Raw genomic sequence first — 20,778 nt, forward strand, 5'->3', positions numbered from 1 at the left:
CTTGCGATTGCTTCATTCATTTGAGCCAGCTGCTCATCGATTGAAGTTGCTCCAATGGTCATGACTTGCATGGCTGAACTGTCGCTTGAATCGGCATCGGGGAGCATGGATTCTGAGTATTTCCTTGGGCTTTCCCCCCTTGGTGCCCTTAATGAGGCTAAGGTGATCAAAGGCTCATGCCTTGGGTGCTTTTGTTCCCTTGGCAGAGTTGATGTAGAGGTGAAAGAGGCGGCAGAAGTAGTTCTTGCCATGCTTCGAGTCGTGATGCCCAAAGTGACACCAGTTGCGACGAGGACGCTCTTGTTCTTTGCACCGGTTGCGGGAACAGTTTGAGCCTTCCTTGATGCCATTAATTTTGGAAGTGCGCTTGAATTTCTTGAACGGAGAAAGAGATGAGAGGTAGAGATGTCCCACTGGGCGTGCCAATTTGTGAACACGGAAAATTTCCTGAAACGAAAGAGACAAGAACGACGTGCACAAACAAATATTTGTATTTGATGATTTTGGGTTACAATCTCTCTCTATTTTGATCCTCTGATTCGATCTCCATAAGGTGTATTTGTGGATGTGTGATTGACCCAAAGGGCCGTTGGGCTTGATCTAAGGATGAACGTTCTTCAAGGGCCGTGGACTTGATCTTGAAGGTGGATTTGAGCGGATCTTCAAAGGGGCTTTTGGGCTTGATCTTTGAAGAACAGTGATGAATGGATCTCCAAGGGCTTTTGGGCTTGATCTTGAAGAACGGTTGGATGTGTGGATTTGTCGACGTTGTTGATCCAAAGGGCCGTTGGGGCTTGATCTTGGATGAACGGATGATGAACGATGGTGCTTTCTTCAAGGGCCGTCGGGGCTTGATCTTGAATTGGTGGATGGTTGATCCAAGGGCCGTCGGGGCTTGATCTTGGAAGAACGATGAACGAAGAACGAAGAACACTTTCTTCAAGGGCCGTCGGGGCTTGATCTTGAATTGGTGGATGATTGTTGATCCAAAGGGCCGTTGGGGCTTGATCTTAGGATGAACGATGAACGAAGAACGAATAGAGCTTTCTTGATTCTTCGGGAACCTGGATGCTTGAGAGCTTCGGAGTTTCAGAGCTTCAGAGCTTCAAGAATTTTGCATAATGATTTTGGTCCCTCCCCATATGAATAAAATGGGCTTGTATTTATAGAATTTTCCAAGGCCTAATTTTGAATATAATATCCCAGATGAAATAAGTCGTTTCTGCCAGGTGTTGACACGTGTCCTGTTTGATGACTTTTCCAACTCATTTCAATTTTTCGTTGAGTCACACGCTACGTGTAAAATTTATGTAATACATGAGCGTTGACACTTTGATTTATCGGTCAACATTTATTTACGAAATTTCGATGTCTACAATATTATCTCCTAATAATATCTTGGGAATATCCTCTCCTTATTCATCAAACAGATTACACACCTTAGCCAATAGGATGATGCCATGTGTAGGGCAAAACTGACCATCTCCTACAAATATTTATCCACAAAATTGTAATGGCATTAAGGTTGGTAAAAAATCATATATGTAATTAAATATAAAATTATATTTTTATTAACTTTCTTAAAAAGTATTTTTAAAACTAATTGTCTGGTCAATTTATGTATGGGGTGAAGATGCAGTTGCCTAATTGTTGAGATAAACTTGTGTGGGGCTTAACTTGCCATTGAATTTTACTGAGTGGGACTACAATCCACTAAAAAATGGACACATGACAAGTCTTAAATATAATTTTTTCCCCTTCTTTTATATTTAAGGTTCTCATAATTATTTTTCTCACTAATTAATATACATCAATTTAATGGCTATTTTTTTGTTCCCCCCTCCCCCTTTTTTTTATTTCCAAATATTCCCTCCGGTTTATGTTGCAGGGCATGCCTGCCTTCTTTTAACTTGCATAGCTCTTGATCCAACATATGAACCCTAAATTGATTGACATCTGAGCCCTAATATTAGACTAACATATTAACGAAAACAAATAAAAAATTAGACTAACATATTAACCCTAGTACGCTTATATATATATATGTGTGTTATTCATATCAAGTTCACATGATCAAATCAACTATTATATAAATGACGAAGAAAAAACTTACAGATTATTGATTGCTTTCCATGACAAAAATTGGAGAAAGTGATTTTATTTAGGGTGTAGAATTTTTTTTGTAGAAAGGCGAGAGAAAAAAAAAAGCCGGAGAGACAGAGAAGTGGGAGTAAGAGATAACAGTGTCAATAGTCTATTAAATGTAAGGACACTTGTTGAAAAATTAGATAAGGAGACATAGACGGGACATGCATCATGAGATAGCAAACCTGCAACTCATTACAACTTCTGGCGAAGCGATTGATATGTCACAAAGTGGACTCACCCTAACATCAACCCTTTTTTTTTCTTTTAGTACAACCATATATTTAGGCTAAGGGAAATGAGAGAGGTGCCAAGTTAGACAATGGGCAGTGTACTTGGGTATTGAATTAGCTATCCACGATTCAAATATAAAACTTCTGACTTATAAGTGAAGATGAATACTACCTAACTGTACTAATGAGTAGCAACATCAATCGTCTTAGAAGGCCGAAATTTATTTAATCCGACTAATGAGTGGCAACATCAACTGTCTTAGAAGACTAAAAGTTATTTAATCCGTCCTTGAATTAGCAGTTTACTTAACAGATTTTCTAACGAATGTATGAAATTAAAATAAAATGATAAGTAAATGTATGAAATTAAAATGTTTTAAAAATGTTGTAAGAAATTGAAATCGACTTTAAGCTTGAGGGAGTAAAATGTAATTTACCCAAAACAAATGTATTTTTAGAAAGCCACTGCTATGACAGATGGCTAACATCTAATGATTGTCTACGTCCTAATCTTGACCGTCCATTACAAAGTAAGAACACAAACTTAGAAATGAAATTTTATACAGGAAATCTGCACAATTACTTGTACTTCAGCATCGATGGTCCCCTCTGGAAATATACATCAATATTTGAAGAAAACCGTTCCATGAATGAGGTGTCTTGCACAATTACGTCCTAATCTTCACATCATCAGACTTTGACGGACTCACCTCCATCTCCAACTATTGCTGTTTGGAAGACGTCCTGCTTGAAGAATGAGAGCTAGATGAAGAAGAAATTCCCTCGAGGTCTAGAATTTGATCCTCTCCTAAGCCGTAGAATTCGTTGTCTTTTCGTTGGTCATCCCCGTCCATCAACAATTGTAGAGACACTTGTGGATCACGTGTTAACTCCTTCATTGACGTGTTCGGTTGTTATTAGGACATGTTAACAAAATACTCGTCATTCTTCTGTGATATAAAAGTCTACAAAAAAAAAAAACACTCAATTAAGATTATCAATCATAAGTTAAATATTTTTTAGTGTAAAGAAATATGGAATTTAAAACATAAACGAAATATTTACATACAAATATCTGATCTTAAACCCTAGAACTAATACACACATACCATGTGAACACATTTCTATTGTAGCCGTCAGATCAATCTGAACGGTGGGTATAAAGCCTTAAAATTAAGTTAATAATTTCCTAAAATAATTCCCAATTCTTTCGCAGTTCCCCCTCCCCGGCCGCCATCAATCCCCTCCTCTCCCCGCCATATACCTCCATCGAAACCACCACCTTTCCTTCCATCTGAGACTCTGAGAGAGAGAGAGAGAGAATGGGTAAGAACGAGAAGACGGGTCTGGGTAGGGCTCTGGTGAGACAGCACAACCAGCTGGTTCAGCAAACGAAAGAGAAAGGCCTGATGTACAAGAGGCAGCAGAAGAAGGTTCTCGAATCCGTCACTGAAGTCAGCGACATCGACGCCATCGTCGAACAAGCTGACGAGGCCGACCGCCTCTTCTCCCTCGACCACCCTGCCCCTAACCTCCTCATCGACCTGTAAGTTCTGTTTTATTTCCCCCTTTTACCCCTCCAATCAATCAAATTTTCCAAATTCCTCTGGTTTTTTTGGGATTATCGAATTGATTTTTATGTAATTTTACTATGTGAGAAGAGATGGGAATGAGATAACCCCGGAGCAGGGGAGGGAGCAGAAGAGGAAAGAGGAGGCCCTGCACGCCGGAAGTCTGCGGGTGCCGCGGAGGCCTGCGTGGACCCCTCAAATGTCTGTGGAGGAGCTGGATAACAATGAAAGGCAAGCCTTCTTGACTTGGCGCAGAAGCCTTGCCAGGCTTGAGGAGAACGACAAGCTTCTCCTTACTCCTTTCGAGAAGAACCTCGATATTTGGAGGCAGCTATGGCGGGTTGTGGAGCGTAGCGATTTGGTAAGATAGGCCAATGGCCTTGTCTCTGTTTCAATGTCACCATGAATCATTGTTGTGTAATAATATTGTGCTGTATTTTATTTCAGCTTGTGATGGTTGTTGATGCGCGAGACCCGCTATTCTATCGCTGCCCTGATCTTGAGGTAATGTTATCAATTTTGTCATTCGTTTACATCACCTTGTCGTGTTTGTTGATGAAAGGATGATAGGTGAATAAGCACATTGTTTAACCCTTGAAATGTGATTAATTGGTGGCAGTGCTTGATAGTGATATAGGTTTCAAAAATGATGAATGTAACAAAATTACTTAATACTCATTGGTTCCAGAAACAAGAACATTCACTTGTGAGGTTTCGAAAGAACGAATTGTTACTGGTATCCGTGTGTTTAGTAAAATATAGAGTGCTAACAGGATTAAGTTAGTTTATTCCTGTTACAAAGAAGGAGATGTTGTAACTTTTTGCCATCAATCTTGATGGTGTGAGTCCCTTCCATTGAATTTTCAGGGTGTTGATGCACAAAATCAGCGAAGACTTTGGTACAACAGAAAGTGTCAGGTTTTGTGACCTTCGCTTGGTTGCTTCGGTCACTAGTGAGGATAAGTACGTAAATGAATAGAGACAGAGAAGCAAACACAGGATGTACGTGGTTCACCCAGATTGGCTACGTCCACGGAGTAGAGGAGTTCTTATTAGTAGTGAAGGGCTTACACAAGTACAAAGGATCAAGCTCTCAATTTAGTGAGTTCTTGTGAATGATTTAACACAAAATGGCATTAGGCCATATTGTGGGGGAATGACCCCTATTTATAGAAAAACTTGTAGCTTTGTCACATTGACATGTGTCATGTTATGATTGGTTCTTGATGTTGACACGTGCTGCGCTCTGATTGGCTTCTAATCTTGACACGTGTCGAGTAGTGATTGGCCTCCTGGTCGGAGGGGAACTCTTCTGGGTCCTTGACAGTATAGCGTTGGCCGGTGCTCGGTAGTTTCGGGATTGGTCAAGTATGGTACAAACAGTGCTCCCCTAAGTTCCCGAGTGAGGGAAACTCCTCGGTTGGGGACTTGCAAGATCCAATCCCTTGAGTAATCACGAAACTTCTAAGTACCGAAGTGTGGTCTGATCTTCATCTGCCCTTCTCTGGAAGTACCTTTCCTCCATCCGGGAATGGTGTACTTAGCTGATGTTGACGCACAAGGTAATGTATCAATTTCACTTGAAGCTTAGTTGTAGTTTCGGGCTTAGTCAAGTGTGATACAAACCCTATAGTAGGAGTCCCCCAAGTCGCCGAGCTAGGAGATCTGCCGAAAGAGGTGACAGACAAGGTAAGCAGTCAAACTTCAAAGTAAGCAACCCAGGAGCAGAGGTTTGACTTCGGCTTCCGGTTGATTGTTCTCATTCTCCTTGTCTCTCATTCAACTGCCAGGATAAGGAGAAGCAAATGGATAAGAGATGATATGAGATACTTTTGCTTTTGAAGAAGTAACTTTCCACATGCTTATTCTTGAACTGTGCTGGAGGGTTTTCTGGTGCCCTTCAGAGTATAAGGCCGACTCAAAAATTTGAGGGTCAAAACAAGTCCATCAAATCTAGAGTACGTTCGACCTTGATGATATGGGATACTATTGCTGTTGACGGAATAATGAATGTGGTATGGAAAGGTGTCGTGCTGTAGTGATCTGTTTCAGCCCACCGTTGAACCTTCTGCTTCAATCTTTTGCATGGCAGAAGTGGTGTGCAACCTTTGCATTTAAATGGTCCTTCAGAACATTCCTTCATAGTGACTCATTCACGCTTGGCAGCTTCAGTGTAAAGAGCCAATATCTGATCAACTGTCATGAGGTATTTGCCGGTGGAATTCGTGACCTTGACAGCAGTTGAAGATGAGTACTCGAGAGCAATGCTAAGTAAGCGACCAGGCAAAGGCTCCAGGCAGTCAGTTCCAAATTGGAGGTTTGATTTCAAGTTCCGACTGACTGCTCTCTTTCTCCTTGTCCTGCAGGTGTGGACAAGGACAAAGACAAAGACAGGGAGAAAGCATGATATGGGATACTCTTGCTTTCGACCCTGATGATATGAGATACTCTTGTTCTTGGTGTGGCTTATTTGCTGAGGTATTATCGGGGGGAAATAAAGCTGAGTATTTCGAGAGGTTATGTTGAGGGTGCCTTTTCGAATGCGAGAAAGGGTTGAGCATTTTTGCAGGTTTGCCTGTCCGTTGAGGAGGGAGGTCAATGTATATAGGGATTTCCCAATAACAAGTAGTAATGCTATTCCTTTACCCTTCTTGGTCACAGCAATATAATGGGAGCTGCCAGCTTCACGTGTTTTAATTTTGTCAGAGCACTTTGAAAAAGTGGTATGTGGTATCTGGAAAGCTGATATTACGTGTGAAGATTACAGACAAGCTTTATCTAAGGAAATCTGGCTCTCGAAGTTCTGAGAGTTGTGCCTCTTCGGTTTTTGAACAAGCAATCCCGTCGAGGATCTGACTCTCGAGATTCGGAAAGCGGTGCTACTCCGGTTTTTGAGAAAGTAATTATGTTGGGAGTCTTTTCTCGAATGTGAGTAAAGGTTGGTCGTTCTTGCCAACCTGTCTTGCCACAAAACACGGAGGTCGACACACATAGGGACTTTCCAGTTGTCAAGCAGTGGTGCTGTTCCTTTACCCTTATGGGTAATAGTAGGGTAGCTGGCACTTCGAAATTCTCGTGCCTAAACTTTGTCAGAGATCTTTGACAAAGTTATATGTGGTACCCGAGGAGTTGATGGTGCATATGGAGAGCGGTGATTGATCAGTAAGATTCACGTGCTTTCTACTTCACCAGAAATCTTCGACAGATTGCCCGTAATTTCCGCAAAGCTGAGTGTGCATGTGACAGGTGCTGACGAGGCTGAAAAAGCAGGTGCTTCTTCGATTTCTGAGATCGGCCCTCGTGGTCTCTGAGCAGCCCAGCTTTTGAGAAAGCATTCGCCTCTTCGATTTCTGAGATCGGCCCTCGTGGTCTCTGAGCAGCCCAGCTTTTGAGAAAGCAAACGCCTCTTCGATTTCTGAAGCTCCGTCGAGTGCAGATTTTTATAGAGGCTGACATTAAGTTCCACAGCACACTTGAATCTCTACCAGTAGAAGCTCATTTCTTGCACTTCTAAGATCTTGATTTGTCTGACCTCTTCCTTCTTCAACACATTTGAAAATGTCTGGACCCTCCGACCGTCGTTTTGACTTGAACCTTGGAGAAGAGACAGCCACGCCTTCTCCAGACAATATATGGCGCCCATCCTTCATATCCCCTACTGGTCCTCTTACCGTTGGGGATTCTGTGATGAAGAATGATATGACCGCTGCAGTGGTGGCCAGGAACCTTCTCACTCCCAAAGATAACAGACTACTTTCCAAACGGTCTGATGAGTTGGCTGTTAAGGACTCTCTGGCTCTTAGTGTTCAGTGTGCAGGTTCTGTGTCTAATATGGCCCAACGCCTATTTGCTAGAACCCGCCAAGTTGAATCATTGGCTGCTGAAGTGATGAGTCTCAAACAGGAGATTAGAGGGCTCAAGCATGAGAATAAGCAGTTGCACCGGCTCGCCCATGACTATGCTACAAACATGAAGAGGAAGCTTGACCAGATGAAGGAATCTGATGGTAAGGTTTTACTTGATCATCAGCGGTTTGTGGGTTTGTTCCAAAGGCATTTATTGCCTTCGTCCTCTGGGGCTGTACCTGGTAATGAAGCTTCAAATGATGAACCTCCAATGCCTCCTCCTTCTGGGGTTTTGTCAAGTACTGAGGCTCTGGATAACCACCCTCCGGTGCTTTCTCTTTCTGGGGCTTTACCGACTGCTGAGACTTCCCCTAAGCAACCTTTGTGAAGGCTCCCTTTTGTTTGTTTATTTTGACTCATGTATATGTACATATTTGTGGCTTATCGAAAATATTAATAAATAAGCTTTGCTTCATTTCAACATATTGTGTTAAATACACCAAAGCCTTCTTCATAAAGTTCTTTGAATTTTTGCTTTTGTTGAAACCTGTATTGTTGAAGCTTTGTGAGTGAAGCATGTAGTTTGAGGTAGTGTTCCCTTAATTTCCCGAGTGAGGAAAACTTCTCGGTTGGAGACTTGAAAAATCCAAGTCACTGAGTAGTCACGAACTTTTGAGTACCAAGGCGTAGTAGCATATGGTGGGAGTCCCCCAAGTCTCTAGTCGAGGGAGTTGACGAATGAGGTGTCTTGCTAATAGCCCCGGACTTTTTCTTCATAGATTTTGTTGATGAAGGTTGCTAGGCCCGAATAAGTGGAATTGCAGAAGGTGTAACCGTTGGTGCATTAACATCATAATGGAAGCATCACAATGATGAAAGCATCATAATGATGAAAACACCATAATGATGAAACATCATAATGATGTTTCTTTGGTGGAATTGTTTTTCATTTCCCCTAACAACCGGAATTGTTTTTCAACATAACACCATCATCTGTAGGTCGAATCACAAAGTTGTCTTCATGAAAGTTGTTCGTTAATTCCTTAACTACAACATATCCAAATTGGAGAGCCATCGGAGCAGTACAACTCCAGAAATCCAGGTATGATGAGTGACTGGTTATTATTTTTCTGTCAACCCGTCAGATTTGTTGTGAGCTTCGAAACTCCATTTTCTCTTGTTCAGATCGGTATGCTTTCTTCATTGAAGTTGTTCCTCAGCTTGTGAACTACAACATATCCAAATTTGAGATCCCTCGGAGCTGTATAACTCAAGAAACTCAGGTATGATGAATGACTGGTTATTATTTTTCTGTCAACCCGTCAGATTTGTTGTGAGCTTCGAAACTCCATTTTATCTTGTTCAGATCGGTATGCTTTCTTCATTGAAGTTGTTCCTCAGCTTGTGAACTACAACATATCAAAATTTGAGATCCCTCGGAGCTGTATAACTCAAGAAATTCAGGTATGATGAATGACTGGTTATTATTTGTCTGTCAACCCGTCAGATTTGTTGTGAGCTTCGAAACTCCATTTTCTCTTGTTCAGATCGGTATGCTTTCTTCATTGAAGTTGTTCCTCATCGACTCTTTCATAACATATCAAAAATTCAGGATGAACTAACGGTTAAATATTTCCAGATCTTCGAAACATCACAACAGCTTCGAAATCTGCAAGAAGCCGACTATCATGTGTGGAGCTTCAACACTTTAATTTCCGTCGCTCAAACAGAAATGGTTCCTTCTTGAAAGTTGTTCATATGCTCAAGAACTATAGGGTGTCCAAAATTCAGCTCCATTGGAGAAGAGCAGAGGTTGCAGAAATTTGATAGATGAAAGGAGGCGGAAGAGGGAGAGAGAGAAAAAGTCTCTTGGGTTGGATTTCTATTTTGGGGCAGATTCCAATTTTTGTAGCACCTTCATTATTGATGAATTGCTTGTACTTTTGTCCATTATGAAATTTGGGACTTTGGCTTGTTGTTGGATCTATTATAATATGTTTGGGAACATATATAAGTGAATAAATAAGAAGGAAAATTTTGGGCCCTTGTGGGTGTAAAACAAAAAATGTTTATGTTTACCCAAGTGTTTTTGTACAAGTTCAAGGGCATCTTGGGTTTTGTGAACAAAATTTGTTTATTTGGAGCAAGGTTTTGTGTTGAAGCTTTGTAGGTGAAGCTTTGGTGTTGAAGCTTTGTGGGTGAAGCTTTGGAGGTGAAGCTTTTCGGGTGAAGCTTGTTGGGTGAAGCTTTTTAGGTGAAGCTTTGTGGGTGAAGCTTTTTAGGTGAAGCTTTTCGGGTGAAGCTTTTTGGGTGAAGCTTTTTAGGTGAAGCTTTTCGGGTGAAGCTTTTTGGGTGAAGCTTTTTTAGGTGAAGCTTTGATGGTGAAGCTTTTTGGGTGAAGCTTTTTAGGTGAAGCTTTTTGGGTGAAGCTTTTTAGGTGAAGCTTTGATGGTGAAGCTTTTTGGGTGAAGCTTTTTAGGTGAAGCTTTGTGGGTGAAGCTTTGGAGGTGAAGCTTTTCGGGTGAAGCTTTTTGGATGAAGTTGTTTTTTTTTTTTTTTTTTTTTTTTTTTTTTTTTTGGCGCTTGACACGGTCTTCATTTGCTTGTTTTGTAGTGACTGTGGAAGACAGATTGCTTTCTGATTGAGAAGGGTTCCGGCATCGCTTGCTATGAATGTAAAAGAGTGAGGGCTGAGTTGGCTAAATTACCTCTTTATTGAATTCATTGCCAAATGGCCTTCATTACATAGGATGCCGAACGGCTATAGCTCAACACTTGTACATCGTGAGTCTATTTGTAGTAGTACTTCAAGTGATCAGCGTTCCATGGATGGCCAAGGGTCTTGCCATCGGAGCTTCTAAGTGTGTAAGAGCCAGGGCGACTGATGCCAATGACTTCATACGGTCCATCCCAGTTTGGACTAAGTGTGCCTTCACTCGGGACTCTGTCGCAGAGTAATCTTTTCTTTAAGACCCAGTCTCCTATTTTGAAAGAACGAGGCTTGACCCTAGAGTCATAATAGTTGGAGATGCGCTGCTTGTAGGCGACATTCCTCAAGTGAGCTTGGTTTCTGTGTTCCTCGACTAAATCCAAGTTGAGGGTGAGTTGTTTGTCATTTTCACTTTGAATGTAGTTCTGGACTCGGAATGTTGCTTGCTCGAGCTCAACAGGGACAACCGCCTCTGTGCCAAAGGCAAGTGAGAATGGAGTTTCTCCTGTTGAAGTCCGATATGAAGTGCGATATGACCAAAGAACTTGGGGTACAAATTCTGGCCAACAGCCTTTAGCTTTGTCCAAGCTGGTTTTCAAAGTGCGCTTGATTATTTTGTTGATGGCCTCAACTTGTCCATTAGACTGGGGATGAGCTGGAGAGGCAAAGCAAAAGTTGATGTTGAACTTAGAGCAGAACAACCTGAACTTCTTGTTGTCAAACTGTCGCCCATTGTCAGTGACTATCGCATTGGGAATGCCGAATCTACAAAGGATGTTCTTCCACACGAAGTCTTCTATCTTTGCCTCAGTAATGGTTGCCAAGGGTTCTACTTCGGCCCACTTTGTGAAGTAGTCCACTGCAACGACTGCGTAACAGACTTTGCCCTTCCCTGCCGGCATTGGGCCGATCAAATCAAGTCCCCACTGGGCGAAGGGCCAAGGGCTGATCATAGGAGTAAGAGGCTCTGGAGGGGAATGAGGAATAGCCGCATATCGTTGACATTTGTCACATGAGCGGGATACTTTGATGGCATCCTGGTGGAGTGTTGGCCAGTAATATCCTTGGCGAAAAGTCTTGTGTGCTAGGGACCGAGATCCAGCATGATCTCCACAGACTCCCTCATGTATTTCCCGAAGGACGATTTCCGCCTCGGCAGGCGTAAGACACCTTAAGTATGGCAGGCTAAAACCTCGCTTATAGAGTTGATCATTGATGATCAGGTAGCGGGTAGACTTGTATCGAATTTGCTTAGCCTGGACTTTATCATTTGGGAGGGTGCCATGAGCAAGGAAATTATAGATCGGGGTGATCCAACTATCCCCCCGTTGTAAGTTGCATACTTCTGCGGCCATGGTGCTTGGTGTTGCCAACAGTTCGACATGAATTTTTCTTCCAATCTTGTCTTCCACAGCTGAGGCGAGGCGAGCCAGGGCGTCTGCATGACTGTTTGCCGCTCGAGGAACTTGGGTGATCTGGTAGTGGAAGTGCTTGAGCAAAAGTTGTGTTTGCGCAAGATATGCTGCCATGGAGCTGTCCTTAGCATCAAAGTTGTTGGTAACCTGGTTGACCACTAATTGGGAGTCACTGAAAATATCAATTTGTTTAACCCCGAGGTGTTTGGCCAAACGTAATCCTGCTAGAAGGGCTTCATACTCGGCCTCATTGTTTGATGCCTTGAATTTGAAACGAAGAGCATACTCCATTGCTACTTTGTCGGGCGTAGTCAAGACTAGTCCCGCTCCACAGCCCTGTTAGTTGGATGAGCCATCAACATACAGACTCCATGCTGAGGTCGTTGATTCTACTTTCTGAGCTTCCGATGGTAATGAAGCTACTGCTTCAGGTGTAGAAGCAATGTCAACAGGATATGTGAAGTCGGCGATGAAATCTGCTACTGCTTGGCCCTTCTCAGCTGGCTTTGGTTGGTAGGAGATGTCAAACTCACCCAACGCTATTGCCCATTTGATCATTCGCCCTGAAGTGTCAGGACTTTGGAGTATCTGTCGAAGAGGATAATTGGTAAGCACGATGATGGAGTGCGCTTGGAAGTAAGGGCGGAGTTTTCGAGCAGACATGACCAATGCCAGAGCCAATTTCTCAATGTTAGAGTACCGTGTCTCCGCATCTTGTAAGGCTTTGCTAGCGTAGTAGACAGGTCGCTCAATATTCCCATCCTTTCGAATGAGAACGGAACTTACGGCTGAAGCTGATACCGATAGGTAGATAATGAGAATGTCTCCTACCTCGGGCTTGGAGAGTAGAGGGGCTTTACTCATGTACTCCTTGAGGTTTTTGAATGCCTCGGCACATTCATCAGTCCATGTAATGTACTTCCTACTTCCCTTAAGTGCTTTAAAAAAGGGAGCACATTTGTCTGTGGCCTTAGAAATGAACCTGGTTAAGGCTGCCACCTTGCCAGTAAGGCTCTGGATGTCCTTTGAAGTTACCGGTTCCTTCATGTCGAGGATTGCTTTGATCTTCTCGGGATTAGCTTCAATGCCTCGTTGGCTAATCATGAAACCTAAGAATTTGCCAGAGCCTACGCCGAAGGCACATTTGTTGGGGTTTAACCTCATTCGATACCTCTTCAAAATAGTGAAAGTTTCATATAGGTTGGTGATGTGTTGGTCAGCATGTTTGCTCTTGACTAACATATCATCAACGTAAACTTCCATGCTCTTCCCAATCTGCTCGGCGAACATTGAGTTGACTAGTCTCTGATAAGTCGCTCCTGCATTCTTTAGGCCGAAAGGCATGACTTTGTAGCAGTATAGTCCTCTGTCGGTAGTGAAGGCTGTGTGTTCTTGATCCGAAGGGTTCATGAGGATTTGGTTGTATCCTGAGTAAGCATCCATGAAGCTCAGGAGTTCACACCCGGCCGTAGAGTCTATAAGTCTGTCAATAAGAGGAAGAGGGAAGCTATCTTTCGGACACCCTTTGTTTAGGTCGGTGTAGTCAACACACATTCTCCACAAGACCTTTTGAAGCAAAAGACTTTCTTTGGTCGGATTTTTCTTAACAAGGACCACATTTGCTACCCATGTCGGGTAATTGACTTCGCGGACAAAGCCTATGCCTTTGAGTTTTTCAACTTCTGCTTTCATTGCCTCGTATCGTTCAGCGTCATAAGATCTTCGCTTCTGTCTCACCGGCTTGATCTTGGGGTCAATACTCAAACGATGACAGATGACATCGGGAGAGATGCCTGGCATGTCCTCGTATGACCAGGCGAAGACTTCAGTGTTCTCTTTAAAAAAAGATATCAATGCTAACCGAAGGGGTGGTGACAATGTGGTGCCAATCTTCACCATGCGATCTGGATAATCTCTTGAGATAGGTACCTTCTCCAACTCTTCAGCAGGTTGGGCTTGCTGGGTGAAAGAGTCATCTCGAGGATCATCGGGTTGATTGTTGCTATCAGGAAGATCCAAGTTCGCTTCATCTAGGCTGGTCTTTGTGACTTGGTCATGTACAGACAGGGTTTCCTTGGGTCCGGGCAAGTGTTGTTGCTTAACTGAAGTGTTGTAACATGATCGTGCACTAAGCTGATCTCCTCTGATGTAGCCGTTGCCATGGGGGGTTGGAAATTTCATCAACAGCATATGCGTGGATACCATAGCCTTGAGATCATTGATGCCTGTGCGCCCAAAGATGACATTGTATGCCGTTGGGCAGTCAACCACTAGGAAGTTAGTGGTAATGGTAGCCGTGTAAGGGCCTGTACCAATAGTAAAGGGTAAATGTATGCTCCCTAAGGGTTGCACGATATCACCGGAGAAGCTTATCAGAGGAGAAATCGAGCGATCGAGCAAGTGTTCAGCTACACTGAGCGCCCTGAAAGCTTCGGCAAACATGATATTGACCGAAGCCCCTGTGTCTACGAGGATTCGTCGAACATCAAAGTTGGCTATGTGAGCCTCCACGATCAATGGGTCGTTATGAGGGTAGATGATGCCTCTTTCTTCCTCAGGGTAGAAACATATCGGATCCCAGTTAGGTTTTTGATACTTCCCTCCCCTGATGTCTTCCACGTGAAACACTTGGTGACCAGGCCTCAGACTTCGTTCACTGTTTTTCATGGCCCTATTGGAAGATTCAGATATGGGTGTGCCGCCGCTTATGGAATATATGACATTCACCTGGCGTTGGTTACGGTTATCCCTTTGAGGGTGAAGAAGGAATTGATCAATTTTTCCTTCTCGTGCCAAAGCTTCAATACGATCACGGAGGATGATACATTTCTCGCTATCATGGCCGTTATGCTCATGGTAGCAACAAAACGTGCCCGCGTTATTCGGGGGCGTGTAATCTGGGTGCCTCGGCTTTGGCTTTGGTATCAGGTGAGCTATGCTGGGGTAAATGGCCGCGCATGTGGCATTCAAGGGCGTGTATGTCTCATACCTTGGGGTAGGGGGTATCTTGACGCGGGTTTGACCCACTGCATTGACTGCCTGGGGGCGAACGTTATTGTGGCGATACCCTTGGTTATCGGGATAGTGTCCCTTACTCTTTTTACTGAAATGAGAGTGGTGAGGATGGAAATCCTTCCTCTTGCCTTGAAATTGATATGTCTGTTGATTCGGCGAAGCATTATGCAAGGCATGGGGAGGTGCCACTGCTGTTTGGAAAGTCGAGGTCTTCTCATTTAGGTGAGTCTGGCTTCCACCTCCCACTTGTTGATAAAGGATGGTTGTAGGGGGTTTCTCTTGATATGTCTTTGCCTCGGCGGAGGCATGGTTATAAGCCTGCGCCATCACCTCAGAGTAAGTCTTCCAAGTATTGGCATTGATCATGTATTTAAAGAAACAATCACGTAGGCCTGCTGTGAAGGCTTTGAGGGCAGTCTTGTCGTCTGCCTCGGCACACCGGGAGTATTCATGGCTGAAGCGACCAGCATACATACGTAATGACTCGTCTGGCTTCTGGCGGATAGTGTACAGGTCATCTGCAGAGTGCAAGCGATCGGTTTGGAAAATGTGTTGGGAAACAAATAGTTTCCTCAATTCCTCAAATGAGTCTACCGTCTCAGGTGTAAGACGACAATACCAATTTAGAGCTCCGCCAGAGAGGGTGGAGGGGAAGAGAAGACATCGCTCTTCGTCGGTGTGCATCCGGTATGCCATGGTGGACTCAAAGAGGTTAAGGTGCTCAATCGGGTCCTCTTTTCCAGTATAAAGTTGCAAGCCAAGCTTTTGCTTTGTCTTTGCTTGAAGGGGGGTGTTGAGGATCCTCCTTGTAAGAGGGCCAGGCCTGGGTTGGTTCCAGTCAGGTATTTCAGCCTGACGTTCAGCCTTCAACTTGTTTACTTCCTCAATAAGTTGTAGGACAAGGGGGTCTTGAGCGGAGTTATGTGTCACTGGAGCTTTCTTTCGTAAATCTCCATCTCCTCTTGGAATTAGGAAGGTTTGATCAAGGGCATGTGATTTTTCCCTGGACTCGCTGTACTGGCTTCCAGGGTATGTCTGTCGGAACACCTCTGAGTCCCCTGTACCCTCATGTCTCTCTGGGACTTGTTGCCCCTTCCCCAAATTGGTGGCCGGCTTGGGCCGTGGTAGGGGACCGAGTCTCTCAGAAATCCTTGGGTCATTAATCTTTGAGCTTATATGGATGGAATTCTCTCGACGTTGCTTCAGGAAATCCCGACAATCGCGAAAGACGGCTTTCGATCCTTCTGCCCCTTCAGTAAAGAGGTGTCTCCCTCCACTTCTCATGGTTCGGGTTGAAGCAACTGGGTTAAGAGAAGCCTCATGTTGATTATCAAGTCGAGGGGTAATCTGTTCCCTATCAGGGATATCTATGTCGAATGCATGTGACCCTCCATGTTGGAGGGCACCCAGTTGATGGTTGACTTCCACGGGGGCAACAAGCTCGCGTGTCTGAGCTTGCCTAGCTTCGTGGAGTGTCTCGAAGAGCTTCTCATATGGCTCCTGGAGGACCTCATTCTTCATTGCTATCTTGTTGTTCTGAGCTTCCAACTCATCGACTTTAGCTTGAAGAAGAACTCGTTTTCCTTCCTTCTTTCGTTGTTTCGCACTATGTGCAAGGGGGGTGTCATTCTGTGTGCTGTGGCTTCCTTCGCTTCCCATGTTGGAGAGGGATGCCTGGTCAAAAGAAAGTGTACGAATGATAGAAACCAGCTTGACACAGCTGAAGAGAGTAGGAATAAGTGTCGTTTCCCACAGACGGCGCCAAATGTTGATGCACAAAATCAGCGAAGACTTTGGTACAACAGAAAGTGTCAGGTTTTGTGACCTTCGCTTGGTTGCTTCGGTCACTAGTGAGGATAAGTACGTAAATGAATAGAGACAGAGAAGCAAACACAGGATGTACGTGGTTCACCCAGATTGGCTACGTCCACGGAGTAGAGGAGTTCTTATTAGTAGTGAAGGGCTTACACAAGTACAAAGGATCAAGCTCTCAATTTAGTGAGTTCTTGTGAATGATTTAACACAAAATGGCATTAGGCCATATTGTGGGGGAATGACCCCTATTTATAGAAAAACTTGTAGCTTTGTCACATTGACATGTGTCATGTTATGATTGGTTCTTGATGTTGACACGTGCTGCGCTCTGATTGGCTTCTAATCTTGACACGTGTCGAGTAGTGATTGGCCTCCTGGTCGGAGGGGAACTCTTCTGGGTCCTTGACAGTATAGCGTTGGCCGGTGCTCGGTAGTTTCGGGATTGGTCAAGTATGGTACAAACACAGGGGACAAGTCGTTTAAAGTTTTCTATCAAGATACTTTGAAATGGAGAAACCCTGAGCCTTTCCTTTTTGACTAGAGGATAACTTTGCATAACAGTACTTATCTTTACTTCATGCAGGTTTATGCACGAGAGGTCGACAAGCACAAAAGGACAATGCTTCTTGTTAACAAAGCAGATCTCTTACCTTTATCTGTTAGGTTCGTACTTTTGTAACCATGATCAGCTGATCTGTTCTCCAACTTTACACCCTTCTAAAATATTTTTATTACTTGATTTTTTTTTTCAGAGAGAAATGGGCCAATTATTTCTGTTCGCAAGATATTCTCTTTGTGTTTTGGTCGGCTAAAGCCGCTACAGCAGCTACAGAAGGGAAAAATCTCAGTTCCCCATGGACAGAAGATAACCTGCACGAGTCAGAAGACCCTGATACTAAAATATACGGGAGGATTGAGCTATTGGCTCGTTTACAATCTGAGGCTGAAGAAATAGTCAGACTGAGGAAATCAGGATCCAGTGATTCTCGAAGTGGAAGTGTTGTTGGAAATTCAGCTTCCAGTAATGTAGTTGTGGGATTTGTTGGATATCCAAATGTGGGAAAGAGCTCGACTATTAATGCCTTGGTAGGCCAGAAGAAGACAGGTGTTACCTCTACTCCTGGGAAGACAAAGCATTTCCAAACATTGATTATGTCTGATGAGTTAATGCTATGTGATTGCCCTGGATTAGTCTTTCCATCGTTTTCAAGCTCCAGACATGAGATGATTGCTTCTGGTGTATTGCCAATTGATCGAATGACCGAGAATAGGGAGGCTGTGCAGGTAGTGGCCAATCGAGTTCCAAGACATGTTATTGAAGCGGTTTACAGGATTGATCTGCCCAAACCCAAATCCTATGAACTGCAGTCGCGACCACCTCTGGCAGCAGAATTTTTGAGGGCCTATTGTGCCTCTCGTGGTTATGTTGCCTCTAGTGGACTTCCTGATGAAACAAAAGCTGCCCGCCAAATTTTGAAGGATTACATTGATGGGAAACTGCCCCATTATCAAATGCCCCCTGGAATGACTGCTGAGGAAGATGATGTGGGAAACGGCTTACCTGAACATCATAAGTCAGGCTCCTCTGATGATGAAAACTCTGAAGATGATGAAGGTGAAGACGAGCCGGAGCTTGATCATGCCCTGGAAGACCTCAATTCATTTGACATAGCTAATGGGCTTGCTACCAAGAAGAAAGTCGCTGTCAGGAAGCCCACTGCACCTCATAAACAACACAAGAAGACTCAGAGGAAAAAGGATCGCTCCTGGAGGGTAGGCAATGATGGTGGAGATGGAATGCCAGTTGTAAGAGTGTTTCAGAAACCAGCGAACACCGGTCCTGTTAAGGTTGGATAGTTCATTCATGCACCCTTAACCTTTATTCAGCTTCTTGTGCTGCAATTTAGAATCCATATGGGTTATGTGTAATAGCAATCAAACTCTATTTCCTGTGCATGGGTGTCATCCCCATAACTTTGTTTCGGCCCAACCCACCACACCAAAAAGGGTGAGTGAAGAAAGTATAAGGAAGCATTTATGTAGGCTGAAGAGTGGTTCAGTTTTTAGGACCGGGTTTCTCTCCGGATCCCTTCCGTCAGGATCCTCCGGATCTTTCAATTCAATTCTGAAGCTGGAGAGAGAGAGATGGAGAAAAGGGAAGAAGATGAACATGGGAAGGTTAACAGGGAAGAAGAAAGAAGATGAACAGGAGAAGGGGAAGACGGGTGAAGATGAACAGGAGAAGGTGAAGGTGAAAATGGAATTAATTTATGGCCATTCGATTTTCATTTGAACGGACATGATCGAAGAATCCGTTGGATATGGATGGAAGTGCCTATTCCCTTTTTTATATGTTTTCTTATTGACAATTGTGTACTACAAATTGGACACTACAAAAATAGAGTTCACAAATTGAAATCCAAAATAGAGTTATAACAAATGTGCGACATAAACCCCTTTGTTTATATGCGCCCAAACGACATAAACCTCAGAACCTCCACAGGCGTCAAATATGGAGAGAATGGCTTCCCTTTCCTATTCTCACTTGTCATTAATCTGAAAGTAAAGGAAACAAAGTGACTTCTTCTATCAAACTTATCATAATCCGGTACCGTGAGCGTGTAGCGCAGATTAGTTGATTAAATCTTTTTGATTGAAAGTTGTTTTGTGAGGCCCTTTTCTTTACTCTCATCCAATTGCAAAGCTGCATGTGTCACGTCACTTGGTATTATTGATCAACAAGAATTGTAAACCGTTAAGTGAGAGGTCTTAGATTCGAATATCATGGACGACAAGTATAAAATCAATTTATTACTCTCACCCCCCTTAGCGTAAATATATCGTTATACTCAAGCGACAAAGGAAATCTGATCTCAAACACCTAATAAACTCAATAATACACCACAAGTTAGAGTATTACTAATTTCATTCGTAGTTATTACCATAATGTGTGAATTTGGGTCCAAGCAGCGAAGAAGATCAATTTCCTCTGACAAAATACAAGTGCAAAGAAAGAAAAAGATGAATAGAAAACCTTTAAGACAAGTAGCAACTATCAAGCGTGATCATAGGAAATAACTAGAGAGAGGCAATGGTGATGTTAGCACTGGGAGTGGTGGATAAGTATTTATATTTCACTTCTACTGCGGAACAAAAGTAAGGGTAAGTATGAAGATTAAAAAAATATATATATAAATACACACATGGTGATAAATAATAGGCTTGGCTCCTCAAGAATTAAGGAGGAATTTTTTCTTAAAATACGTCGTGGCCAAGGGTGGATTCAGGGAGTTCTCTTGGGACTTAAGTATGCCCACAAACTGTTCGATGAAATATCTTTTAGGTAGAATTCGACAGACATTGGCAAGTGATGCTCAGCAGACCCTGGGACAAGCCTTTGCAGGTAAAACTTGGCATCATGCCTTGGAAGCTATCAAGTGCTCGACTAAATTCCTCAATGAAAAAAAAAATATTTTGATTGTTGTGCGCACTTGAATATTTTACATTGGAACCCTATAAGGTTAGAGTCCTAGATTCACCAATGGTCGTGTCCTATTCACAAAATTTTGTGCTTATAAATCTATGGTTGAAATTGTTCATATTATAAATTATTATGTAAAAATTATTTCTACAAAAGATCAATTAAAACTAAGATTGCTTGGTTATCAAACTGTATAAAAACAAATGGACATATTTGGTAAAAGCATTACAAACTGTTTATCTATTTGTTACAATTGATTGACTAAACGATCTTAATTTTGTTTGGTTTTTTTGTTTTTTGTTTTTTGTGTTTTTGTTTTTTTTGTTTTTTTTGTTTTTTTTTGCTGAGATGATCTTTGCAGAGTAATTTATCTAGACAAAAGGAATACTAATATATATATGTTCTTACTAAACTATCCAAACAAAAAGAGTGATTTTCTCTCCGTTGATGGCATGTTTACGTAAGGGTAATCGGAATAAAGAAACGGAATTGAATTCCGATTATGGAGTATTTCGGTGTTTACTAAATATTAAGGAATAAAAAAAATG

The 20,778-nt window shown here is 42.8% G+C and overlaps 2 protein-coding genes across 3 annotated transcripts; both read left to right on the forward strand.

Moving 5' to 3' along the window:
• Positions 1 to 3,570: 3,570 nt before the first annotated feature.
• On the forward strand, positions 3,571 to 19,189 carry LOC103400367 (GTPase LSG1-2-like). Its single transcript, XM_029109373.2, has 5 exons — positions 3,571 to 3,924; positions 4,040 to 4,310; positions 4,397 to 4,453; positions 17,333 to 17,412; positions 17,502 to 19,189. The coding sequence occupies exons 1-5, from the start codon at positions 3,701 to 3,703 to the stop codon at positions 18,604 to 18,606; spliced, it is 1,737 nt and encodes a 578-aa protein (XP_028965206.1). The 5' UTR covers positions 3,571 to 3,700; the 3' UTR covers positions 18,607 to 19,189.
• On the forward strand, positions 7,376 to 9,924 carry LOC139188492 (uncharacterized). Of its 2 annotated transcripts, XM_070806067.1 has the most exons (4): positions 7,376 to 8,896; positions 8,980 to 9,077; positions 9,161 to 9,258; positions 9,434 to 9,924. In XM_070806067.1, exon 1 carries the CDS (start codon positions 7,508 to 7,510, stop codon positions 8,180 to 8,182), a length of 675 nt encoding a protein of 224 aa, XP_070662168.1. In that variant the 5' UTR covers positions 7,376 to 7,507; the 3' UTR covers positions 8,183 to 8,896; positions 8,980 to 9,077; positions 9,161 to 9,258; positions 9,434 to 9,924. The 2 variants fall into 2 exon arrangements, with proteins under 2 accessions (XP_070662168.1, XP_070662169.1); XM_070806068.1 differs by having other exon boundaries at positions 7,376 to 9,077; positions 9,434 to 9,807.
• Positions 19,190 to 20,778: the final 1,589 nt, after the last annotated feature.

The sequence above is a fragment of the Malus domestica genome, chromosome 10 (genome assembly GCF_042453785.1).
Source record: "Malus domestica chromosome 10, GDT2T_hap1".
Classification (NCBI taxonomy): domain Eukaryota; kingdom Viridiplantae; phylum Streptophyta; class Magnoliopsida; order Rosales; family Rosaceae; genus Malus; species Malus domestica.